The sequence below is a fragment of the Aythya marila genome, assembly GCF_965140915.1.
Source record: "Aythya marila genome assembly, chromosome: 3".
Classification (NCBI taxonomy): Eukaryota; Metazoa; Chordata; class Aves; order Anseriformes; family Anatidae; genus Aythya; species Aythya marila.
The window spans coordinates 100,927,543-100,954,089 of record NC_139044.1 but is presented as its reverse complement, the minus strand read 5'-3'; the positions used below and the strand labels follow the sequence as shown (position 1 = coordinate 100,954,089).

Here is a 26,547-nt window from a genome sequence, read left to right as displayed (position 1 = left end):
AATTCTGCCACTCCAGACCTGTGACACATCCATGAACCGGTCCTAGTGGAAATCAACAGGGAGCAGCTTTCCTCACAGACAAAAATATTTGAAGACATTTGTGAGGACTTACATGGAAGCCATATGGCAAGCTCTCCTATCAAGTGCAAGCCTTAAGAGCACCTAACAGCATAAGGCCCTTGCTCCTCGCTTTGTTTGACTGGGCTACAACAGGCAAGAATCCGTTTTTCTATGCTCTTCAGGATGTGATGTCTCTCCATATGACACTACAGGTCTTGCTACAGTATGATGCCTCATCACTTTTTCACAAAAACCAGACAAGCTCCTGAGGAATCACGCTTTCAGAGCTCCTCTGTGACAGCACACAAAAAGTACAGGCGAAGTCTAGCATCATCTCTTATGGGCACTCCTTGAGGTTAAGGTAACATTTGACACCAGTATTCCAGCTGCCTCATTAGTACTTGACCAGATGGCATCAAGTGACTTTCCAGATTGCAGGCGTTCATTTGATATGCTTGTCAAGGGAGAGCGGGAGTTGTCTGACAGTATCACTGACACTAAAACACACGGGAGCCCGTGCATAAAGGTAAACTATGACAAAAGTCTTTTGCGGAGCACATGGCCTGGTATTTTTATGCTACAAAAATTCACCTCTGCTTGCAGCTTCATTTATGTAAGAACCATAAATAGTTTTAAGTGTTGCACTTTCAAAGAATTTGCTTATAGAGCCATCACGAGCCTTTGCATTTCATTTAGTTCAAAGGGCTTACAACAAGAGCCAAGAAAAAAATTGTATAGCCAGCTGGCAATGCCTGGCAACATTTGCCATTTTCATATTCAGTTTACTTGATTCCCTCCAAATCCCCAGTGCGTCAAAACTGGAACTGCTACTGACATTTTTGTTACTAAGAGATCAAGCCTGAGTTATATTTCACTATGAAAGAAGAAATACTGTCTACTGTAGCCTGCTGTCTGAGCATCACCTCTACTTGCAGATGTTACTTGGCCCCAGTAGACTCACCAACCTCTAATTGAATGTAGTTAACATCTGGTAAGTCTCCAAACAGTCCCCTAACTGCTTCTTCCAACCCACAACAGCAAATATCTATTTGCACAGGCTACCATCTGTGACTGTTATAGCAGAAAGATTAGTAACATGTCTGACTTGAGACTGGATTTTTTACCCCCGCCATCTTCAACCTGCGTAATGCCCATTATAGCAGTGAGAGACTTGAATTCTCAAGTTCTATCACTCCTTCTGTTGTAGGATCTCCTGGAATTATTCTGCCCACACACAGCCAGGATTCAGGGCTATACGCCAGAGACAGAAGTTTGAAAACGCAAGAGGAAAAGGTCTTAGGCAAATTTCTCCAAAGACACAGCCTGTTCTTTTCTGTGTGAAGTCAAGCCTTGTCAGTAAGTAGCAGGAAATTAACTATTAGTTACAACAGGGTATATATAATTTCTTTGTTCTCTTTGCATTGTCTGCACCAGAAGTAACAGCCCACTACTACCTGCCCTTTGCTACTAAACAGAAGCTATGGTACAACTTAAAAAGCTCCCCTGTTCCAATGCAAAAGCAACGTAGAACTTGTTTTAACCTTTTAGTTTTTCCACAGTTCAAGAGATGCATCAAGTGGGAAGCAAGCAAACCCACAGAAAATGAGAAAAAGGAAGCAAAGGTACAAAGACCCTCAATAAGTGCACTTGTCTTCCATTTACTCCTAGGTAAAAAGACACAAGCTATTAAGAGCTCCTGGTGTATAGGTTGTTACCTACTTAGCTTTCCATCTATTAGGCTGTCTCCATAATTAGGTACCTTTTATTGCATTAACCACTTCCTCCTAAGTAACAGAATAGTCTGTTCAGCAAGGTTAAGTACTAAATTCATACAAATTGCTCAGAACATTATAAATTGCTAAGTCCAAAGAGTCAAACTCCTCCCTGAGCTGGTAAAAAGTTAAAACTTGCTGGAAATGTTTCTAGATATACGTACAGATTTTCAACGTGTAGGGCTTTCAAAGCCTTTGGCTGCTATGATACATATGGCCAAGGATGTATGGGAACTATGATAAAACACCATCTATAGATCATAGATACCGTCTAGATAGCAGTCCTCCTTTCACCCTGGCATATCTATCCCTGCTGTTGGTTATTAGTCATGTCCTGGCTACCCCAGATTACCCCAATATTTATTTACATATATAAACCGCTAATAGGTGGAAACAAAATCCATGACTTCCAAAAGCAAAAACAAATGACTAAAACTGTAGTTTGTGTACAAGATAATTAATCTTGCAGAAATTAAAATGTCTTCCAATTTCACTCTATTGAAGGTTGGAAGCTGCAATACCTGCTTTTAGGTAAGAGCCAGTAACGTTCTACCACTCAACCAGCAAGGACAGTTACCTCTAACTCAAGCTATGCCTTCCCAAACCTACTTCCCACAGAATTAAAACCCTTCTTCGGATATGTCATTGCTCCATGTTTCAGAGGTCACAATATCTGCTATGTAGAATTCTTCTAGTGTCAGGAAGGTGTTGTTCTCCAACTGACAGTCTTAGCACAAAAAATTCAGGAGTCCCTCTGCTCTATGGTAATTCCCCACTTCCTCTGTACAAGGAGTCTCAACACGTTTCATTTTATTTTTCTAGGCCGATTCTTTTTGCAGACTCTTCTGTCCAGAGTCACATTTTGACCAGAAAATGTTGGTGGGTTAGTACTTTGATACACAAATGCCACTCATCCAGAAAGCAGAGCAGTCTCGTGAACTGGTTAATTCCCACCTAGTTTTACAGAATTGGAAATTTAAATGAAATTACTCTGTTATATGAACAATTGTTTTATTCAGCCATCTTTTGCGCTTTACAGCTGGAATTCTGGAAACTCAAACACCACATCTTTGCCTGTGAGCTTCTTGTAGACACCAGAAAATGTTTCCACCTGTGAAGACAGACAATCTTGTTTATATATACCGTACAGAAAAATAAAATCATTGTTAACACAGTTTAGGTATTACACCGTTTCCCACTGTATCTTCATATGAAACCAACTCTTAGGCTGATTCTTTTCTTCCAGAATAAAGTAACTGAGCATTTACATAGAAAACAAGTGTTTTGCAGAAAATATTTACAACCTCCTTCATTTACAAGCAGGAGACTCATACATCTAAGTTTTCTTAAACGTGTCCCCACAAAAAAAAAAAAAAATGATCAAGGACTTAAGCAGATGTGCTTAGTACAGCCTGAAGATCAAAACTAAATGCTCTATGCTAGAAACAATTAACCCCCCCCTTCCCAATAAGAAACCAATATTAACTACTTCACAGTCACGAAGGAGGTTTTGACAAGCTGAACTAAAGCTTTAGTTCAGAACTGCTTTGCATCATCTTTAGCATTTCCTTCCAAAAACACCAGGAGCTCCTCCATTGCCACAAGTCGAAAAAGCTTTAGCCAAAAGTCTTTAGCTGAGAAGTTTTGTAATTAATGCAGCCATGTCACCCCATTCTGAATAATTTAAGTTTCTTTACCTTGTGTTCAACATTATTCTGTTGTGCTTTGTCCAAATGGACTTTTATAAGTCTGCTGCCGTCCAATTTTACACGGATTCTCTTGCCCACGATTTCACTCGGGAAGACCAGATCTTCAAGAATAGCATCGTGCACTGCAGTAAGCGTACGGCTGAAATGCCACATTCAAATCATTAAAACACGTCCGTCTGCCAAATTCCCTAGTCTGCCAAATTCCCTAGTCTGCCCGGGCTTAAACCTTCACCAGCATGCTTTTGCTGAAAACTCAGTGTTATAGGATTTTTGATTGTTTTGCTTTTTTAAATGGCGCATGGTGACAGTTTTACAGCTTTTATTTCTCCACGATCTGCGAAAAAGTTCTATGCTGCTTGCAGAAGTTTGGAGTGCATGACAAAAAAAATTAAAAAAAAAATCAGTAACTGGGTTTTGATCTATTAGATCACAGGTTGCTGTGCCCCGACAGGCCTCAAACACTATTTCTACACATTTAAAGAAGATTTTGTTTACATCAAAACTAAGTCGTCCCACCTTTACTTCTGTGAGACATTCACTGGAAGAGTAAGCATGCAGAATATAAACTACATATAGCACAATATGCTCACAGGATAGCCAGTTTTGAGAACAGTGGTTTCTTCATCTACCTAAACAGTTTGTGGTGTATTACAGGAAAAATCTAGCTGGTAAGTTTAGCCTCTGCTTAGAAAACATGGACTACACTTGTGTTCTTGAACTTGCTCTTGAACTGTCAAAGACAATAATTAGAAAAATCCAGGTTATTTTGTGTACGAGTCTAGATGACTAATAAGATTCCCAGCTTCCCCATCTGCAGTTTCAAGGCAGAATCACTAATAGCAAAGAAACGTTTCTGTAGCTGCATTTCAAACTTCCAAAAATTGAGATAGTGAAGACAGACCAACACCCATCACGTTTCTACACTTTGCAATACACATGTCAATTTTACAACCCTACTAGTCTGACCTAGTGTCAGGCTGTGAAAGGGACAGCCCTGCACACTCTACTTCCTTCCTGCTGAACACAGCAGCACGCTGACCAGGTTCACATCCAACTCCTCCAGCCAGCCTGCAACACTAGCTGTGTTGCACTAGCACTCTGTAACAGAGGCAAAGTCCTCCACAGGCAGGACTGACAGTAAGTACTACAAAACTGCAACTTTAAAATCCATGCCTGAAAATCTCAGAAGACAATTTAGGTAGGACCTGAGTGTAGTACTGGGACTGCAACAAGCTACAGACCATGCTATGTACCATGAAGAGGACAAACTTTCAAGAAAGGAGCTACATTATGACACACTACAATAGAGAACAGTATAGAAGAGGCATTAACATAGTAGCGTCCTGTAACTACCAATACCTTAAAGACACTCAATAAGCAGGGATGCCAGTTAACACAAAGGACTACAGTACTGCTGCTAAATTCATGCTCTGCAGAACTACTTACACTTACATCCTACCTCAACTACTCTCCCTCATTGCACCCCTTCAGTATCATAGCCCTGTCTTTTCTACATCTATCATGTAATGAGACTCTCCCTACAGTTTCAAAAAAAAATCTTGTCAGCACATTGTGGAAACACAGACAGCTGTGAAGGTCACTTAGGCCACTATTCTGGTCACTGTTCTTAAGTCACTATTCCTGGCTACAGCTTTAATGGGAAATACAGATGAAAGTTCCTCCCAAAATGCAATACACTGCTCAAAGACTGGCTACTTATGCACCTTGTAGCAGCCAAATGGCAAACAGTATTTCAACAGTGTTATAATGTTAATTTGTTAACAATGTCAACAATGTTAAAATGTTCTTTCCGTCTCACAGAAAGAACAAGACCACCCAATCATTTAAGTGACTACTCAAACAACAAAAAAAAATCACCTACATGTTACTTCAGTAAACCTCCAAGTTACAAAAGAAGTCTGTCATTCTGCGTTAATGTAACTTGCTTACCTCCTGGGACGCTTCTGCTTGTTTTTTGTGCGGCTTTTTCTTGTTGGCTTGGGCAGAATCCTCCTCTGTCAATGGAAAAAAAAAAAAAGTGAAATGTCATTTCACAGTATGTAGCGTTCAGAACCAACTTAAACTGCGTGCTCTGTAACTTATTTAATTTTTAGGAATCAGAGACACAAATCAACAAAAAATTGAGACTTCAGTATGCCCAAAGCTACTTGCTGAAATACTAGCATAGCTTTACTTCTCATCTATCAATGAGAAATTATTTCAGTGCATTGAAAATATTCATATTGCATTACTCTCACCCCCTACACGTACAGCCAGGGTGGTTTATTACACTGCATTAATAAGCTGAATGGATTTGGGGGAAGAGAAATCTCAGTTTCTAGTGGACTAAGTTTACTCCCCTGCTTCAAACTAAAGGCTATCTCAATCCCACAGACAGCTAGGTGACACCTGAGACAGAGACACTGCTCTGAATTATGCGATCTGCTACTCAATCCTGATCAACCCCTGGTTTAAGGTATTCTGTTCCAAGGACATAACCTACAAATATTTATGACAGTTTAGATGATTAAGACTTATTTTCTACCTCCGTATCTACATAGATGTTTTAACACTTTGAGTTTTAGATGCAGTTGCAGCCAACTACAGTACTTTCAACTAACACATCAGAGCTTCTCCATGCCTGTACACATAGGGTGGCACTATAATCCATGCTGGCTCGTGTCACATTCAAAAACATTTCACCTTCAGAACTGCACATATTCCGTTTTAAGATATGGATTGCTATACTGACAGGGAATTCTCCAGCACTGAGAATAAGCAAGCCAGAAGTACTTCATTAAAAGTTTTTGTTCACAAAGACTCAGAGTAAGGTACTCTGGCAATACTCTTAAAAGTATTTCACAAAATATTTTTGCTGAAGAGGTGCAGTCTAACAACTAGTTGTCCACCCTGTAGACATATCTCCAGAGTTTGTTTTCCCCCTTTGTACTGCCCACAGAGCCATCCATCACCTTTTTGTTGTTCAGCTCTATAAACTCAGAACTGCAGTTAAGTCACTTCATTAAGGTCTTCTTTTCCTCTGCCATTAAATTGAACGTTAAATGCTTATATTATGCAAATGTACCACGGCTACTATTAATATTTGCTGTCTTTCACTTTCAAGGTTTGCTTCTCAAACTTCTGAAGGAGAAGGACACCAGAACAGGAGTTACATCCTCTTCCAAAAAACCTTCCCATCTCACCAACAAGTTCACATAGCCTTGGCTCCTAGCTGAAATCATTTTAGTTTACATCCACAGAAGGACATTCGCTGCATTTCCTGCTGGTACAAAAACACGCATTGTATCACTGTTACCTTGAATGGACAAGACAAGAGCAGCAGTAGAACTCTGGAACAGGTTATCCAGAGAGGCTGTGGAATCTTGATCCTTAACTGTTTCCAAGACTCAGCTAGACAAAACCAAGGCTGACCTGATCTAATGTTGGTAATAGTCCTGCTTCATGCATGAGAGTGGACTAAATTACCTCCAGGGATGGCTTCAAACTGAAGTTTTTGTTATTGTAAAGGGTTTTACCTGAGCAATGAACACCACATGCTTTCCACTGAATTTCTTCTCCAGCTCACGAACTAGCCGCACCTGAATCTTCTGGAAAGATTTCAGCTGAGGAACAGGTACGAAGATAATGATGGCTTTTCTGCCACCACCCACTTCTATTTCCTGTAATAGAAGTAAAACGTTACCTAGGGGTTGAGAAGGAATGGTTAATTTGATCATGAACCCTCTGAACACTGACATTTGGTAGCCTTGCCTACAACTTTTAAAAAAAGAAAAAGCATCGAGGGGAAGTACCTGCTTTCATGCATTTAAGCACAAGGATTGAACAGAAAAACCTGTCAGAGCACTTGCTATGCTGTAAAACAGTGCTGCAAAGCTCATTGCTTCAGCAAAGATTCTAGCTCCCTGAAGCCTACCATCACACCTGAGATGTTACTTACGTCCTGACACAAAGTTTCAAGAATCATTTGCCTCTAACAGACTCTAAACAAAGATTACGGTAATAGCTCTTGGTTTTGAGTACCTACTTCATGGCAGTGATATTCTGTCCACTATCTGAATCACTACTCAAAATTCTTTCACCTGCAAAAGTCAGTTTTACATCACACCAACAACAGAGCATTTTCTCTCACAATTGTTCAAAACCTAGGTAAGTTGCAGCAGCTTACAAGGCACTTCTCTCCTGAATCTAAACAGGGACACGCTCATTCTCCCACACGTTTGTCACCAGCAGCGTTCTCACGAGCTAACTCTGATGCCCATAAGGTTTCTCTATAAGACAAAGTAGTTAAACTCAGTAAATAACAGACTTTTTTTTTTTTTTTTTTAATGATTCCTCATTGCAGAGGGTAAATACTGATGCATTCAGCAGTAAATGAGCTTTTCAGTAGGGCCCTGAACTCCACTGAAGTTAACGCATATACCAAGCTGACTTCTGCATTCCCACATTCTTTAACTCGACTCTAATCAGTTGTGCCTTTGTGCATGTGTGCATGTCAGTGGGCTTGGGAAAGAACCAAAAATCAGCCTAAGTCTCTGGCTACAACAACCAGCTTCAGAAGTTCCACCCAGTCCCCTAGTCTGACAAATTCTAACGGTGACTTTCTTCCTTCTGTTGCCTCTTCAAACTTAGACTTGAAAAACAAAAAAAGAAAGAAAAGCTAACCTTCACAATCAAGTCAGCCTATTATATTGATCCATTTCTCATCTATCACTTGTTGCCTAAAAGAGGATTTATAACAACCTAACTTTACAAAGAGTATAGCAGTTTATGTTCCTGACAAAGATTTCATAACATCTGCACTACTAAGAACCACAAAAACATTCAGATCTCAAACCCAGTTTGCAGAGACAGAACATGGAACTTACTATTAACACATTTACTTCAAGCACCAAACTGCCATATGAGTTTTTACAAGGACTTATCAGACCAACTCCTAAAAAAGAAGCTACTACGAAATCATACACGTTAACAGCCAATACCATAAGGTAAACCACAACAGTATACAGAAAGCCATCACAGGCTACGTACATGTACAACTAAAGACACCATTCAACTGGTGTGTTAACATTTGTAAATGTTAACAACACACAAAGCAAGTTACCAAGCAGTTCTTATGGAGAATCTCTCTTCATGGAGAACATCTGGCCTACCTTTGCTGCTGTGATGTTCAACTCCCGCAGCTGAGCCTTTAAGTCAGAGTTCATTTCCAACTCCAGGAGAGCCTAGAGAGAAAAAAGTTTCAGAACAATCCATTATTTGGTGTTCAACTCATTTAAAAAAAAAAAAAAAAAAGAACTTGAGAACTAAGTCTGTCCACAGTGGTAGAAATGAGCTGTAAGTATTTTTAAGCAAAGAGTTTGCTTCCTGTAGATCACACTGACAGATGCAACAAACTCAACTGGTGGGAACACTATCGCAGTTCTTAAGGAAAACCAGGAAAGAGGAACACATTTAGACAGCATCAACCCCAAAGTTTACACTCTGGAAAACTGTCAGAACAGCATCTCCACAACATGCACTTAGTCAGCGAACAGCAGAATGAAAACACACATACCTGGGATATACCCGACTCAAATTCATCTGGCTTCTCGCCATTAGGCTTCACAATCTTTGCGCTAGAGCTGAACATGGCCTTTCTGCAATGCAAAACAACATCTCAGTCATCCACAGCAACACACCTTCTGCAACAAGCACAGCGTTACAGCTGACTCCGACCTTTCAGCCACACACTTCGAAACGAAACCAAGGAGCACCTCACATCCACACGACCCCCGCTGCAAGCGATGGTGACCCCAGCAAGGCGAGGAGCGGCTGAAGGGCTGAGGAACGAGGCCTCCGCTTACACCCTGGCGGTTACCGTGGCCCAGGAGCGGCGGGAGCCCCACGTGCGGCCGGACAGGGCGCCCCTCACGGCCCACAGGGCTCCGTGCTTGGCCCCGGGGCTCTGTGCCAGGCCCCGGTCCCCTCCTCGCGGCCCGGCGGCCTCCCCTCAGCGCACACCCATGGGACGAGGGGGAGGGGGAGGACAACCCCCGGCGGCTCCCTCCCCACAACTCCGGGCTCCCCGCGCCCATCGGGCCCCGGGAGGGCCCTAATCGGGGGTATCCCGGCCCCGGCGGGCCCGCGGGGCGGCCGGCCCGGCCCTCGGCACCATATCGCGGCGGCAGGGGGCGAAATGGCGGCGGCGGCCAGGCCCGAGCGGGGCCCGGGCACCTACCTCGCTCAGCGCCGGCCTAGGAAGAGGGAGAGTTCTCGCGAGAGCGGCGCAGATCGCGGCTCGCTCCGAGCGCCCCGCCCCGCCTGTCCCGCCCTAAGGTGAAGCCAAAGCCGGAAGAAGGGCGGGGGGAGCCGCCGGGCGCGCAGGAGAGAGCGGAGGGCTTCCGCCCGGGTGACGCCACAGAGGGTTCGCCGAGTGCTGGCACGGCGCGCGTGGATGACAGCAGAGGCAGTGGCGGGGAGCGGGCAGGGGCAAAGCGCGGAAGGAGGGGGGGGGAGCGGAGGCGCCGCGCATGCGCACTACGGCCGGCGGGTACAGGCATTGCCTCTGCCTGTGAGGAATGTGGTGTCCTTCCATTCCCTCACAGGCTTTTTTTTCTTGTTTTTCTTTCTTTTTTTTTCTTTCTTTTTTTTTTTTTTCTCCTCTTTTCTCTCTTTTTTTTTCTCTTCTTTTCTTTCTCATCTTTTTCTTTTATTTTCTTCTTTTTTTCCCTTTTTTTCTTTTTTTTTTTTTTCGTTTTCTTTTTTTTCTTTTTTTTTCTTTTTTTTTTCCCCCTTTTTTTTAGGGAAAGCCCCCCCTTCCACCCTGCCTTTCCCCATCATGCACACCCTGCTTAATCCTGCGTCCCCTTGGGCCTGGGGAGCATGAGGTGGGCTCACTGCCCAACTCCCCTCAGGGGTGCAGTCTCTGGTGTTGAAATACATTTTGTGTAAATAAAATGGGGTCTGGGCCTGGGAAGCCTGGCACAGCAGCTAGTGAACACCAAAACCCTCAGCAAAACATGCTGCTACCTCTTCTGGTGCTCCCTCACCCGCATATAATGCCATATAAAAACAGTAGCAGCTCGCTTACACACATAAAATACCATATAAAAAACAGAAGCCACCAGCTTTAAAGCAGCATGATAGTAGATGATCTTTCTTCAGTACCCACCATTTCAACTCTCCATATCCAGTTTAATACATAAAGTTAACCCCTGATGTTCAGCCCCCTCCTTGGCCCAGGGAGGACGTCTTTTCAGAAGCCAGAGGCTCTGTGGCAAGGAGTTACTAAGTAGTCATTAGAAGAGAAATAATACATGAGTCGTCTGCTATGTTCAGGTGCTAACTCAAAATACGAGTCCTGGGCTCCCCGTACTCTCTCATCACTGGAAGCACTTTTTATTATATATGGTTTTATAACAAAAGCAGCACTATTAACTAAGCAGCACTATTAATATTAAGTTGCAAGCTGCTAAAATACAATCATAGAATATCCCAAGTCAGAAGGTATCCGCAAGGATTATCAAGTCCAGCTCCTGGCTCTACACAGGACCACTCAAAAATCAGACCCTGTGTCTGAGGATGCTGTGCAAATGCTTCCTGAACTCCAGTAGTCTCAGTGCTGTGCCCACTGTCCTGGGGAGCCTGTTCCTGTGCACAACCACCCTCTAGGTGCAGAATCTTTCCCTTACACCCAGCCTGACCCTCCCCTGTCCCAGCTCCATGCCGTGAGGGAGCTGCAGGCTGCCATGAAGCCTCCCCTCAGCTTGCTCTGCTCTGGGCTAAGCAATCCAAGTGACCAGCTCTCCTCAAATGTCTTGCTCTCTAGACCCTTCACCATCTTCATAGCACTCCTTTGGACACTCTCTAATAGTTTTATGTCCTTCTGATATTGTGGTGCCCCCAAACAGCACACACTACTCGAGGTGTGGCTGCACAAGCACAGAGCAGAGCTGGACAATCCCTCGACCAGCTAGCAATGCTGTGCTTGATGCACCCCAGGACACTTTGGCCCTCCTGGCTGCCAGGGCACACTGTTGATTCATATTCAACTTGATGTCAACTGAAACCTTCAAATCCCTTTCCACCGTGCTGATCCTCAGCCTTTCATCCCTCAGTCTCTCTGTACATATAGCCAGGGTTGCCCTGTGTCAGGTTCAGAGTCTGGCAGTAGCTCCTGTTAAACTTCATGCAGTTTAGGCAAGGCCTCCCTACCCTCAACCTAGTCAACAGCTCCTACTAATTTAGTGTCATCTGCAAACTTAGTATTCACTTTAAACCTGCATATAAATCATTTATGAATACACTGGAGAGAACAGGCCCTAAAATGGAGCACTGGGGAACCCGACTAGTAACTAGCTGCCAGCCTCATGTAACCCCATTTACTATAATCCAACTTGTCAGCCATCATATACCGTATTTGTCTAGTTGTATGCTGGACATTTTGTCCAGAAGGATTGAAAGTTTTTTTGAAATCCAAAAAGATTACATCAGCTGGCTTCTCTTGGTCAACTAGATGGATGACCTTGTCATAAAAGGAAATTAAATTTGTTAAGCAGAACTTTCCCCTCATGAACCCATGTTGGCTGGGACCCATGATTGTGTTGTCTTTCAGGTGTTTTTTAATAACTCCTGTAATAATCTTCTCCATAATTATATCAGGCACTGAAATTGAAACTGACAGGCCTGTAATTACCAGGGTCTTCTTTTTGCCTTTCTTGGAAATTTGGACCACATTTTCCAGCTTCCAGTCATGTGCAACCTTTCCAGATTTCCAAGACTGTTAAAAAATAATTGCAAGAGGTCTCACAATAACATCAGGCAGTTCTCAGAGTAACCTGAGATGAATTCCGTCAGGCCCCATAGATTTACATGCATCCAGCTTCAGAGGCAAATCCCACACAGGTTCGGGGGCAGCTGGGAGTTTATCATTACTGTGGTCATGGTCCTCCAGCTCAGGGCACCTGGGGTCCCAGAGCTCACCATCAGTGTTGAAGACAGAGGTGCAGAAGGCATTAAACATCTCTGCTTTGTCTATGTCCCTATTTATGAAGTCACCAACTTCAAGTAATGAACCGATGTTTTCTCTGGTCCTCCTTTTGTTGTTAACTTTTTAAAAAGCCCATTTTATTGTCCCCCACAGTAGTGTCCAGCTTCAACTCTAACTGACCTTTGGCTGCACAAATTTTCTTCCTAAAATGGCAAACAACATCTCTGTAGTACTCCCATGTCACCCAACTACTGGCCATACACTTTCTTCTTCTCCCTAAGCTCTAGAAGGAGATCCCTGCTCAGACAAGCCAATCTTCTGCCCTCTCTGCTTGAATTCTGATATTTTGGAATTGCCTCTTCCTGTGCTAAGAGGTGGTACTTAAAAAGTCACCATTGCTGGTGGACCCCAACATCTTCAAAGGCAGTTTCCCAGGGAACTAGTTCTCTGAACAGCCTGAAGACCTGTTTGTATCAGCTGTGTTGTATTCCCAGTTAACATCTGGCAAATTGAAGTCACCCACACAGACAAGGAGAGCTGATCTAGAGATACCTCTTAGTTCTTCAGTGAATAATTAATTCACTCCATTTTTTTTCATGTGCATTCAGGTGAATGCACCTGGCTGTGCATCTAAAATGGAGCTAAAACCTTGCATTGTGGACCAGGGTACCCTAGGTGTGACAGATTCCCTGCTGAAGGGCAAGTCCCATTCTGAAGTAGGTGTGCAGCTCTTGCATGCACTGCTCAGAGAGGCTAATGTGGTTCAGAGCATTGATTCAATGCTCAGATTCCCTGAATAACCCTAACAGCAGCCAATTTTAACATGTAATACCACATTCAATAGCGAGTGCTAATCTAATAGTCTGTTACAAAATAAATAAATTAAATAAATAAATAAATAAATAGATGCAGAAGTGGAGTGATAGGCTCCTGCTGTAAACAAAACACTGTCAAGAACACCCCCCCACACACCAATGCTAATTAACCAAAGCATCTGCAGAAGGCAGCCTATCCTATTTTCTAACATTCTGAGGCTTTTTGCTAAATTTCAAATAGTCGGAAAATCAGAGTGTTCAGCACTCATCTTTCCTTGCATGAATTCACAGGATAGGAAAAAACTGCCCAACTCGTACTGACATTCAGGATTAGTATTTATAGAGATGTGAAATTATCTAAACAGCTATGATGAGGATCTGACTAAAGAGTAAAAAAAAAGAGAAAGATAAGTAATCATCTCAGTATTCCAGTAGTCTGCATTCAGTTTATACTGAGAAATCCTTTACAAGAAGCAGAAAGACTAGATGATGTGCAGATGGATCAAAATTGGACTGTTCAGAGTGTTAATGAAGAAATCCCATCCCCATCTTAGTGCTACTGAATAGACCAATGTGAGAATTGTGAGAACAAGGTGCAAAGAGATGTTTCCTTACTGACACCCACTATTAATGAGGTTCATATGTCAGGCAGACTCAGAATGGACCAGGTGAAGAAGTGGAAAGCTGTGTTACAGAAGGACCCCAACAGCAACAGGACAAGGTCTTATGATGGTATCAGTAAAATGATTTAGTATATTAACTTGAAGAAACAGAAGGCAAAACTGGTCAGGGTCATAGCTAACTAAAATCAGAAGCAAAACTGAGTATGTTACCAGCTCACTTCTCTGAAAGAGGCTTGTGTAACCAAGCCAAATTATCAGTGCACATTGGTAGACTGTTCCTCTAAGGGTCCACTAAAGACTGTAATGCTAGGGGATTACTGCTGTGCAGCTTCATTGACACATAGCTTTACATGGAAGCCTGGACAGGTTTTTTGTTCTGCAAGATCTTGGTTCCAAAAAGTAGGAAAACCAATACCTCCTTTTCCTCTCTTTATACTTTTAATCAACATAATCAGTTGCCAATATAACTTACATTCGTAGGGTATACCAGATAAAGTGATTACCTAGTGACCTACCTATCTAACAGCTTAGTTTATAATAGAAGATGCTTCCTTCATTGAGGTCTCATCAAATTTTGCTTTAAAAGCTTCTGAAGTGAACCACATTTCAATTTAATCATGTTTCAAGTTAAAATATTTATCAAAGAAGATTAAAATGTTTAGCAAATGTATACATTATGTGCATTAATGTGGGACAAGCCACACTAACATTTACAGTGAGTTTAAATAAAAGCATCTTACAGACATGCTCATACTTAAGCGATGAGCACATTTTTGTGTACATATATCAACTCCTATTTTTTCTGCAGACTGTCAGTTATAAATACAGAAATGACCGCCAAGAAAATATGTTAATAAATGAATAAATCAAACAAATTTTGGTTCACTTATCTTGTGATAGGCACGATAGTAAAAATGCCAGCTGCCACAAGAGGAAAGAGATCGTCTGTCTTACCACTACAACACAACAGCAATGAGAAATCAGCAACAGATATGCCGCAGTAAGGGTAGGGCTGGCTGATCATATGTAGCCTCACTTTTACCAACTGGGAGAAAAAGCTATGAAGGCAATGTACACAGTACTCAGTCAACTTCAAGGCCTTTTTGTTTGTTTGAATCTGAATTCTGCATGTTGGTCATGATAGCAGAAGATCTACTGTTCAGTCCTTGCCTGTAAATTGGATGTATGAATCTGTCTGTTCAACCCAAGAATTAATGAGTGCAGTAGAAGGTCTTTTCTTTCCCTGTCACTTATTGATGGTTGCTCTTTTATTATAAGACAAGTTATACAAATGTGTAAACCTGTAAGGAATAAGAAACCCATCTGCTATAAAAAGGCATAATTCAAAGAAAAGTAAACCAACTAAAAATATCACAAACAAGTAGTGAAAAGCCTGACAGTCTCAGTGGAAACCTTTACAGAGATAATTCATGGAAATAATCTTGATCTGAGAAAATCAGAAGTAAGCATTCTGTACATAAGAATAGCATTAAGTCTTGTGAATATCTTGGACGAAGCAAGAAAAAAATGCAGTAAATGTATTCTGATACCACTCTGACCAAATTATTTTTGTATTCTACCGAGATCTGTCAAAAGATGCATAAGATCTTCTCCCAGTACATGATCCTGCTTGACATGAGGATATGGGACAACAGGTTGTGGCTGAGCATGGCATGGTATGTGGAGCTGGGCAACCGTGGGAGGCTCCCCTTCTCAATGACCCCAATGAAGGTGATGCACCCAGCCACAGCTTCTCCCTTCCTCTGTGACACCATATACCCTGCATGCAGTTAGCTATCACATTTCAAGTCAAGCTAGCCAGTTCAAAAAGTCATGGAACTGGAGATAGGATGGGATATCTGTTCCATGCTGAGATATGTGGGATTTTCAAAGCAGTTGAGTCTGGGAAACAGTTTAATGACCTTCAGGTCTATGGCTTTTAAAGTACTAAATATGTGGAAGTTTGCACCATCTTTTTGTACTTTTCATATTTTTCGTTCCTTCTGCAAATGCTTTTCAAGATGAGAAGAATAAACTGGGATTGTGCAACAGTCTGAGGGTATACTCATTCCTGGGTGGTGCTCAATTCATTTTAATGACTTGTTAAAGACCAAGATTCCACTGGAGCTCATCACAGGAACGAGATAATTAATTAGGTGGGCAAGGAAGAGCTTTAACTGAAGACACCAGTGAGATTTCATTGTCTTTTAGTAGCTTGAAGTAGCTCTGATCCTTTGCATGACTGCACCAAGTTTTATTTACAGGGAGAGCAAAATCTCTTATTTTTGGAGGAAGAGTCTAATACAAAAATTGAAGCAGGCAGAAAGACTGTGGGGTTCTCCACCCAAAATCATGTTAAATGCTGCAAATACCACTTCCCACCATAAATGGAGGATGCTTGAGTTATCACAGAATCACAGAAGGTTGGAAGGGACCTCTGGAGGCATCTGGTCCAAGCCCCTGGTCAAGTAGGGCCACCCATAGCAGGTTGCCCAGGACCATGCCCAGGCATTTTTTGAAGATCTCCAAGGAGGAGATTGCGCAGCCCCACTGGGAAACCTGTGTCAGTGGTCTGTCACCTGCACAGCACAGAAGTGCTTCCTGATGTTCATGTGGAACCCCTTGTGTTCCACTCTGTGCCCATTGCCTCTTCTCCTGAGACTGGGCACCACTGAAAAGAGCCTGGCTTCATCTTCCTTGCACCTTCCCTTCTGGCATTTATAGACATTGACAAGATCCCCCCTGAGCCTCCAGTTCTCCAAGCTGAATAGCTGTAGCTCTGTCAGCTCTTCATAGGAGAGGTGTTCCAGTCTCTCAGTCATTTTGGTGGCCCTCTGCTGCACTCTTTCCAGTATATCCCTACCTCCCTTGTATTGGGCGGCCGCAAACTGGACACAGCACTCCAGGTGCAGCCTCACCACTACTAAGTAGAAGGGAAGGATCACCTCCTTTGACCTGCTGGTAATACTGTGCCTAATGCAGGCAAGAATATCACTAATTTTCTTGGCAGCAAGGGCCCATTGCTGGCTCTTGGTCAACTTGGTGTCTTCCAGAACCCCCAGGTCCTGCAGTGCAGAGCTGCTTCCCAGCTGGGTGGGCCCAGCATGTCCTGAGGGTGCCTGGGGCTGTTCCTCCCCAGGGGCAGGACCTGGCACTTCTCCTTGAACTTCACAAGGTCCTTGTCAGCTCATCTCTCTGGCCTTATGGGTGCTACCTGGGCGCTTCCTCCCCTGGGTTTAATGCATTGGGGAGTTTCTGGACTGGGATTACAGCTTCATGAGAGAAACGCATGTGCCTGGGCTTTCTTAGTGAGCACGTTTTGTAAACTTCCACGTGGCTCCCCATGGGCAGGAGCTGATGCTTGCTTTAGTTGGCACCGAAAACACAATTCTTATGATTTTCAATAGCAAATGTTTTGATGTGTAGGGCTTTCCTTAATGCTACTTTCAGTTCCCTTAAAACGTCTCCGTTGCTGGAACTGCGTTGTTCCATAAAACTCATCTGACATGAATAAAATAAAATAAAATAAAATAAAATAAAATAAAATAAAATAAAATAAAATAAAATAAAATAAAATAAAATAAAATAAAATAACTTTTGTCCCCCCAAGAAAAAAAGGAAAAGAAAAAAAAAAAAAAGGAAAAAAAACGCAACCCCCCCCACACTTTTAGTCCCCCAAAGTAATAAAAACAAACAAGCAAATAAATATAAGCAATTGTATTTCAGTCACAGTGAAAAGAACACAGAAAACATTTTATTTATTTTATTTATAAACCTTTTATTTTTAAACGCGAGCCGTTTCCCTCCCGCTCGCTCAGCCTGACCCCCCTCGCGGCCCGTAGTGCCTCGCCGTGCGCGGCTCCTCACCGGCCGCGGCGCATGCGCAGCGCGGGGTGGCGGCGGCGGCGGCGGCGGCGGCGCCGGGGTGGCGGTTGCGGCGGGGCGCGGAGGGGCGGGGAGGGAAGGGGGCGGATGGCGGCGGGGCGGCGCCATGTTGCGCTGGCTGGTCGCGCTGCTCAGCCGCTCCTGCCTGGTCTCCAAGGGCGGCGCCATGTTCTACGCGGTGCGCAAGGGCCGGCGGACCGGCGTTTATCGCACCTGGTAAGGCCCCGCCGCCGGGGAAGGGCCGGGAGCAGCGGGGCTGAGCCGAGCCGGGCCGGGCCGGGCTGGGCCGGGCTGACCAGACCTGACTTGACCTGACATGACGGAGCCGCCGGGCGCTGTGTTGCAGGGCGGAGTGCCAGCAGCAGGTCGACAAGTTCTCCGCCGCCAGATTCAAGAAGTTCGCCACCGAGAGGGAAGCCTGGGCCTTCGTGAACGGCGGCACCCCCGGGGAGCAGCAGCAGCAGCAGCCTGCGCCGGCAGGTAGCTCGCCTCCCCTCGCCTGGCTCCCTGCGGCCATAAATACGAGTAAATACCCTCGTAAATATGTTATACGTGTTGGGGTTGGAGTTAGAGGGTCTTTAAGGTCTCTTCCAGGGAAGGACTTGGGGGTTCTGATGGATGAAAAGCTCGACATGAGCCAGCAGTTTGCGTTTGCAGCCCAGAAGGCCAGCTGCATGCTGGGCTGCATCAACAAGAGGCATGGCCAGCAGGGCAAGGGAGGGGATTGTGCTTACTTGGCCCTGGTGAAGCCCCACTTGGAGTACTGCATCCAGGTCTGGGGCCCCCAGCACAAGAAGGATGTGGAGCTGTTAAAGCGGGTCCAGAGGAAGGCCACAAATATGATCAGAGGGCTGGAGCACCCCTCCTATGAAGAAAGGCTAAGAGAGCTGGGGGTGTTCAGCTTACAGAAGAGAAGAGTCTGGGGTGACCTCATCACAGCCTTTCAGTACTTTAAGGGGTTTTATAAAAAGGATGGAGAAGGACTTTTTACTTGACTAGATAATGATAGGATAAGGGGGAGCGGTTTAAAACTAAAAGAGTGGAGATATAGATTAGAGGTTCGAAGGAAATTCTTCGCTCAGAGGTGGTGAGGCACTGGAGCAGGTTGCCTAGAGAAGTTGTGGATGCCCCATCCCTGGAGGTGTTCAAGTCCAGGTTAGGTGAGGCTCTGTGTAACCTGATCTAGTGAGTGTCATCCCAGCCTATGGCAGGGAGTTAGAACTAGATGGTCCTTGAGGACCCTTCCAACCCGGGCTCTTTTATGACCCTGTGATTCTAAGATTCCAACCTAAGCTGTTCTGTGAGTTGGTATGGGTTTGTTTGTGCCGGGTCTGTGTTTGTTTAAAGGCTGTTAATTGAGACTCAACTTCACTTTGAGCTGGAACTAAGAATGACTGGGATATATGATCATATTTTTTTCCATAGTTTTTTTGGGGGAGGCATCATTTTAATAGATTGACATTGCCAGTAGGTATAAACAAAATTGGTGTCTTGAGTTGTTTTGAATAAAACTTGATCCTATATACATAGGTGGGGTTTTTCTTCTATTTTTTTCTTTTTTATTTGAAGATGCTCATGGTCCTTCAGCTGTAATACAGGAAAATACTAGCCAGAGAGCGGAACCAGAAGAAGACCTCTTCTCCTGCGGTACATGTAAAAGGCCATATGAACAGTCTGCAAATGAAGAACATACCGCCAAACGTGCAAAACATGATGAGGTGCACTTGGCACCAACAGTCAGTGGAGATAAATTTTCATATATGGGTAAAGTCTGTCATTCTTCCTGTAATTCATTTGAGCTGTTTGTGTTCTTTTATAATCAGCAGTGTAACTATTAGAAAGCTTTTAGGGAGGTTTTCTATGGCAGCACCCAGCTGCCATAGTGTAACACTGTTGGTTTTGCTTTTTAAATGGTAATCTGAGCCACCATATATTATTTCACGTTGTGTTTTCAATGTAATATAAATTGGCTTTAAGTGACATCAGCATACAGCTTTATCAGGTTGTTACAATTGTGATTTTTACATGCATCTAGATTACAGGCTTGATTTAAATATAGGCGTAGCTGGCAAGTTTTAATGTTGACTGAAGAAGACAAGAACTGTAGAGAGAATTTGGAACTTGGTGCAAAGATGCTTCGGGATGCTGACTTATTTGGGAGCAGTGAGGGTGTGAAGCTGCAGTGGGACTTCTGGTGTTCTGCATTCCTAATTTATATGGGTAGTTTCTGTAGATAACATTTTGAAGGGTTGTTCAAGGAGTTTGGGCATTGATCTGCTAGCAGACATTTCCTTCTGCTTGAAGAGCCTGTGTCCTTGAAAGACTGCTTGAACTTCTGCTTTTGGGACTTCTCCTGCAGGTGACTTTGCAGTCGTTTATACAGATGGTTGTTGCTCGGGTAATGGACGTAACAGGGCACGTGCCGGAATAGGTGTCTACTGGGGACCAGGCCACCCTTTGTAAGTAATCGGGTGGCTTCTTTTTTGTATATGCTAATACTTGTTTTGGGTGTTGTTAACAGTACTGGCCTCCTTTTGAATATAAAGTCCTGCTAGTGAGACTTGTCTTAATGATAGTGCTGTTAGAGTAATGAGTTACTGCAGGAAGACAGAAACCAGCTTTTCTAGGAAGTAAGGTTGTAGAGAAAAATGATTGGAAATAATATTTTTAAGAGGCTAAAGCTGGAATACAAGGGATGCAGGAAGTCTTAAAATCATTGTAGTTGTGCACAGTAGACAGCAAGAGTAACTACAGATTGATGGCAGGTGCAGATATGCAGGTTGCACTGCGTAGGAGAAGTTAGAATCTAGAATTCCCAATCATCTCCTTTATAAGACAAAAAAATATCTCTGTTTTATGTATGCTTCTAATATGTAATGATTGTACACCACTGATAATTTTGAGTTACTAATCTACTATTTGTTCCTTGGATACAGAAATATCAGTGAAAGACTTCCTGGACGGCAGACTAATCAAAGAGCTGAAATACATGTAAGTAGTAAACATCCTAAAATGCTTCTGCACAAAGAAAGCAGTAGTATGCTCATGATTATTTCAGTTCTGGCCTTCAGAAACCAGTTAGTAAGCTGTGAGGGAAGTACACAAAATGCCAGGAGTTCAGGACTTGAAACAAATTAGGTTTTACTGTTTTTATTGCTTTCAGACAGGCAGTAACTCAGCTTGAGAACTCCCAAATGTCATCAGGCCAAGCACAGATATTTAAAACAACCTTTGCATTAGGAAAGTTCTCAAATCTCTGTAGTATCCTTTGTATTATTAATGTGCACATCTCAGACTTTGTGTAACGGCTGCTTTAGTTGTGGTTAAGAGGATAATTGCTTTCTTACTGTGTACGGTCAGAGTATCATATTTCTTTGATAAATATAATAAGTAATTTTCAGAGTAGCTTCTGTTACTTTTGAAGTAAAATTCTCTTGGCATTAGCAGATTTAGTCTTCCTTCTCACCTAATCTTAATTCTTGTACTGCTGCTGCCTGCACAGTGTGGAGGTAAACTGAAAGGGGAAGCTGATCTCCTTAAAAATGGCAAGAAGTTCCTTTTAGTGAGGGACAAGCAGAGCTGATGGGTTTGCCAGGGTTCAAACTTAGCATTGGAGAGTTTTTCAGCTCTACATTCAGTCCAACCCACTTCTCTTATTATATTTCATAGCACCAAGAGAAAAGCACAATCTACCTTTTAGGGGTTCCAAGCAGTTGGAACTTGTATGCATTCTTGTTCTATAAAGTTACAAAGATGCCTAAAACTTGATGTGCTATTGAGAGAGCTTGGGTAGTTACTCAAATGCGCAGAGAGCTGCTCCTGCAGTAAAGAATTGAACATCAGATTTATTTTTTTTTTTAAATGCTAGGGAAACTTAAGTTGCTTTCTGTTTTTCTGATTCATTAAGTGATCATCTGCATGCGTAATTTTGGAAAATTATGCTGTAAAGCATGATGGTATTCAGTGATGGAGAGACTGCAGTAATATTCTTTCTAGTTCTTCTGTATTAACATCAGGTACTTGGCTGGTATTTTAGTTACATGTGTTCAAAATCATGTGTTGAATTGTGCTTCTGTTGAAATGTTCTTAAGGCAGCCTGCAAAGCAATTGAGCAAGCAAAGAGTCAGAACATCAAGAAACTAATTATCTACACTGATAGCAAGTTCACGATTAATGGTAAGTTGATGGTTTTCCTGATTTTTCAAAGGTGTTGTGCACAATTTCATCACATACGGCCCATAGAACTTAATGGGGCTTGGGGAGATGAGTATAAAGATGAGAATGCCTAACAGAATTCAGTACTTTGAGAATATTGGAAGGATGATCTGCTAACTGTATGAGATATAATTAAAGACAAAATACCTGTTACTGGGAAGAATGAAGAAGTAGCTAAAGGATTTTTGTCTTAATACATTTGTTACGACACACAGTCTAGAAAAATGTTGTTCATGTACATGCTGTTAAGGATGCACTCAGAAGCTGGTGTAGTGAGCCTGTAGTTTCACTTTGGTTTTGGGTTTGGTTTGGAATGGAGAAACTACACAAACTTGAAGTACAGTTACATTTCCTGCTTTTCACGTGTGGAGAGAAGCAATAGAAAATTCTGTAAGTTGTTTCTTAACATTTACTGTCCTTAATTCAACTTAAAAACCAGAACAGGGGCAGAACACGAGTCCTTGATACTTTGCTTCTAATCAGAACCTCTTTCAGACACACACAAGCTAACAGAATTTGAAATGAGCAGGAAGTGACAGGTCCAGCAATTCGTTCGTTAACCAAAGCTATTCTGTATATTTATCTAGTTTGTTTGTTTTAATGTGAGGAAAGCAGGCCTGCAGTGAAGTATAAATGGATATGATTTGGCTTGTTTTTTAGTGGGTTCGGTATGCAAGGTCCATGATTCTTTGATTCAGGTCTTTTGTTATGAAAGCAGTAGGGATGTCTCATACTGTCCAGAGCAGCAAAGAGATTAAAAAAACAAAAAACAAAAACAAACAAACAACAAAACAAACAAAAAAGTCTTTGTTTAAGGAATACTATGGAAATTTTGCTGGCCAGCAACGGATGGCCAGAATGTTAGATCTTGTTCTGTAGAAATCTGTGCATGTGGTCCTTTTTTAAAATGTTCTGTTTAGCTTGCAGAAGTCTTAATATGTCTGTTATTTCAATGTCTGTCTCTTCAATTTCTCAAACCCAATTTGTTCCAGCTTAGTGTACAGTCAAGAAAACCCTTAGTTTCAGTTTGTTGAAGTGCGGGTCATAAATGGATGTGTAATGTGTATGTAACATTGTAGTCTTCAAATATCTGTTTGGGAAAACATTGGCAAGTAACTGAAGCAATAATGGAAAAACACAATTCTGAAAGACAGTAGCAGGGAACCAAACAATGTCTCCTATATTTGATGTCTTTGCCTGAGACTTTGTTTGGAGTTAATGCATTGAAAGACCTGTTAAATGGTTGTTTGCTGCATCGTGATCTTTGCTGACTTCTCTGATGTTTTATGGTAATACTCCCTGTGCACAGGTATTACGAGCTGGGTTGACAACTGGAAAACAAATGGCTGGAGAACAAGTTCGGGAGGAAGTGTAATAAATAAAGAAGATTTCGAAAGACTTGATAATCTATCAAAAGGCATAGAAATTCAGTGGGTGAGCATCTCATTTCATGGTCTTAATGACATCTTAAATACTCTTGTAAATTCTTATCAAGTATGACTGTAACAAAGAATTTTACAAGATGTTATATTGTACATCTCTAAATACAGTAAAGCTGCTTGTTCTTTTTGAAGTAAGTAAGATGGTCACTTCAGTGTAAGCTAGCCTCTTGTAACTACTATTTCATTTATTGAAACACATGTTTATATTTTTGTTGCTGTTTCTCTTGTTACTACTTAGAAGACATCTGTAATAGTTACATCTGGTTTTGGAAACGTGAGCTTGGAACATAACTGTGTCTTCTTGAGCTGTTTCTCAACTCCTTGATTCGCTTTTCAGAATTCTCTAAATGCTGGTTCTTTCGTTTAACTTAATCACGAGTGTCTTTAAACAGGGAAAATTAAGACAGTATACCCCAAATAAACTAACTCCAGTTTTCTGTACCGTAACAGCATTTTTTTCCAAGAAAAACTGGGTGCAGAAAGGTCATTAAAATATCCATTGTGTTAGTTTCAAATTACTTAGCTCTCTAGTAGAGAAGTAAAACCATGTCTACACATGTATTATTGATAAAAGGTATTTTTCTGTAACCACTAATAGCAGTGCTAAACATCATAGGGTATGTCTTCTCCTCCCCACCTCCAAATTTGCCTCTAATTGCAGTAAAGGAGTGCTGATTCTAGAAGTACGTCTCTGTACCATTGACTTCATGGCCACTAATGGCATATTTATTGGACTTCTGTGTCCACTCTGTAGAAAACAGAGTGGGGTAGTTCTTCAGCATGCTCTTCTACAGGGGAAGTCTGTTGCAGATGTTCTGTCATTCATGTTGTCTGTGTTCCAGAGTTCACAACTCCCACTAGATTATGTATAGTTACTCTTATTGTTTATTGAGTAGTAAAAATTGTAAAAATCTAAACCTAAGGCTGAAGTTCAGCTGTGCATAGTGTATTTTATATTAAAAAAAATGTTTTATGTACGTCCATTCCATCTGAATCTCTCGAACTTTGAGAGACGCTTTATTTCCAGAGGAGACATGTATTCAGGCACCTTTTTTATGGTAATGGATCTGCTGAAGCAGAGAGTTGTTCTCTCACATCCTTTCACTTCTCTCTCTTACAGCTGCTGGTAGTGGCTTTTACCCTTTCTTAAATACGTTGCCACAGTTCAGCTGGTGCAGCTGTGTTCTGTGGTTGGTCTGTCTTAGAACTGTCTGTGTGTGGCACAAGACAGCCCCTGGCTGCTTCTCACAGAAGCCACCCATTGGAGCCCCAAGCTAACAAAACCTTGCCTAAGAAACCTAATACAATCTCACAAGTCCTTCATATTTGTCTTCTCTCAGGTCTTGTCAAACGACAAGCCTGATTTTCTTACTTTCTTTCTCCCCTATCCACCCTTACTTGTGACAAGGATTGATCAAGGGCTGAAAGTATTTTTTGTTTCTTATTTTTAAGGATGAATAGTAAAGACATCTGAAAATCAAGAGATTGTTTTCATATTCTGTTGCTGTATTCTGAGTGCTGTAATCACCGAGGCTATTGGTTTTAGTGGCATAGAGGTCTCTGGCTTTCTGAGAAAAGGTTAGCTTGGTTTAAGCGTGGAATGCAGAGGGATTTTCTTTCTGCTGAAAGTAGGACTTTTGAGTTAGTGTCTAAGTCTTGCTGCTGTTACCTACGTTTCTTAGGTTAGGTGGTCCTTATCCAGCCCACCACTTCTCATAGCGGTGTTTTTCATTATTTGGCGATTCAGTTCTTGCTTATTGAAGAGACTACAAAGATTACTGGGAAGGACACAGTTCCCATGTGAGGCATGGGAACAGGAGGGAAGTACATGACCAAATTTCATGGATATGCTTTTTTTCCTTGATTTCTTCCATACTTAACACTCTTGTATTTTTGTCCTGACAGATGCATATTCCTGGTCATGCTGGTTTCCAAGGGAATGAAGAAGCTGACAGACTGGCAAGAGAAGGAGCTAGTAAATAAATGTTGTGACATATTGGGACTAGAGACTACTGCACTTGCAGGAAAAGGACTAACATTGCAGTGATGATTCGAACTGCTGTTCTTGTTCCGGAGTTGAACTTTGAACTGTGCTTATTTCTGGCCTGAAGCGCTAACCATACACCAACGGTGGGAGAAGAAGAAGAAAAAAATCAACACGTTGTATTCTGCACTTTTTGCTTTGCAATCAAGTCAATATTTAGTTGATGATATACAGTGTTTGCTTTTTTCTCCATCTTAACCGAAGCGCTGCTGTCAGTGTCTTTTAGCAGTCTCATAGACGTTTGGATTCACCAGACTTCTGGAGAAATTACATTAAATCTTTATGTGTTCTGTATTTCCCTCTTGTAATGAAATAAATTAATTTTTTTTTTTGTACAGAGATATATATAAACAGTGCAAAGTCATTGAGGGGTGTAGAGTGTTGGTTGGTTTGGTAAGAGATAATAACCTAACATGGAGATATTAATGTGCCTTGGCATTCTGACAGCAGCAGTAATCTCTCTGCAGGTAGCCTTGCAATGCTCACATGTGCCTCACAGTATCGCCAGTGACAGCACCTTCATTATGTTACTTGCTGTTGCTAGTTGGCAAGAACAAATTAAAAACCCAGGTCACGAGAGAACTTGAACAATCAATTTTTACTGTTCTTCTCTCTAGCTGCTCTAAATGTCCAAGCTCTTTGTTTCTGGCTTCCTGTCTCCAATATGTCATTATTTTAATGTGTATGGGTTCTCATTATCATTGTTTAGCTTCCTCTTCACTGTTGTCCCAGAGGTAATAATTGGCCATTTCATCTGAAATGGAACTAGAAGATGATCAGCTTCTTCACATCTTCCGGGTGTCAAGTGTTTGACTTCTTTTTTTTTTCCAGTCAATGATGAGACTAATGGAATGGCTAATGCGCACTTGAATTAGAGAGTAATTACTACTAATCAACAAAAGTTTTATTTTCTGTGCATCTATATAGGAAGAGCAAACATTTGCAACATTATTGTTATCAACTTCTTTGTAAGACACCTTAATGCCGCTGAGT

At 42.2% G+C, this 26,547-nt stretch overlaps 2 protein-coding genes across 3 annotated transcripts; one reads left to right on the top strand and one right to left on the bottom strand.

Annotated features, from left to right (window-relative positions):
- Nucleotides 1–2,818: 2,818 nt before the first annotated feature.
- On the bottom strand, nucleotides 2,819–9,827 carry RPS7 (ribosomal protein S7). The gene is made up of 7 exons (XM_082758391.1): nucleotides 9,780–9,827; nucleotides 9,117–9,198; nucleotides 8,713–8,784; nucleotides 7,078–7,221; nucleotides 5,492–5,556; nucleotides 3,530–3,680; nucleotides 2,819–2,943 (listed from the first exon to the last, which is right to left on the bottom strand). Exons 2-7 carry the CDS (start codon nucleotides 9,189–9,191, stop codon nucleotides 2,866–2,868), a joined length of 585 nt encoding a protein of 194 aa, XP_082614517.1. The 5' UTR covers nucleotides 9,192–9,198; nucleotides 9,780–9,827; the 3' UTR covers nucleotides 2,819–2,865.
- Nucleotides 9,828–17,923: 8,096 nt separating this feature from the next.
- Nucleotides 17,924–25,905, top strand: RNASEH1 (ribonuclease H1). Of its 2 annotated transcripts, none has more exons than XM_082757696.1 (8): nucleotides 17,924–18,069; nucleotides 18,200–18,333; nucleotides 19,423–19,617; nucleotides 20,213–20,312; nucleotides 20,790–20,844; nucleotides 21,945–22,029; nucleotides 23,378–23,502; nucleotides 25,416–25,905. In XM_082757696.1, the coding sequence occupies exons 1-8, from the start codon at nucleotides 17,960–17,962 to the stop codon at nucleotides 25,491–25,493; spliced, it is 882 nt and encodes a 293-aa protein (XP_082613822.1). In that variant the 5' UTR covers nucleotides 17,924–17,959; the 3' UTR covers nucleotides 25,494–25,905. The 2 variants fall into 2 exon arrangements, with proteins under 2 accessions (XP_082613822.1, XP_082613821.1); XM_082757695.1 differs by having other exon boundaries at nucleotides 18,200–18,378.
- Nucleotides 25,906–26,547: the final 642 nt, after the last annotated feature.

What these genes read in the sequence shown, in the direction of transcription:
- RNASEH1 (XM_082757695.1), top strand. Translation starts at nt 17,960, where the DNA reads ATGTTGCGCTGGCTGGTCGCGCTGCTCAGCCGCTCCTGCCTGGTCTCC. An exon ending in CCCTGCGGCCATAAATACGA is followed by an intron (nt 18,379 to 19,422) that starts GTAAATACCCTC and finishes TTTTATTTGAAG; the next exon opens with ATGCTCATGGTCCTTCAGCT. An exon ending in ATCAAAGAGCTGAAATACAT is followed by an intron (nt 20,845 to 21,944) that starts GTAAGTAGTAAA and finishes AATGTTCTTAAG; the next exon opens with GCAGCCTGCAAAGCAATTGA.
- RPS7 (XM_082758391.1), bottom strand. Translation starts at nt 9,191, where the DNA reads ATGTTCAGCTCTAGCGCAAAGATTGTGAAGCCTAATGGCGAGAAGCCA. An exon ending in TGAACATCACAGCAGCAAAG is followed by an intron (nt 7,222 to 8,712) that starts GTAGGCCAGATG and finishes CTTCTATTACAG; the next exon opens with GAAATAGAAGTGGGTGGTGG. An exon ending in AAGCAGAAGCGTCCCAGGAG is followed by an intron (nt 3,681 to 5,491) that starts GTAAGCAAGTTA and finishes GTGGCATTTCAG; the next exon opens with CCGTACGCTTACTGCAGTGC.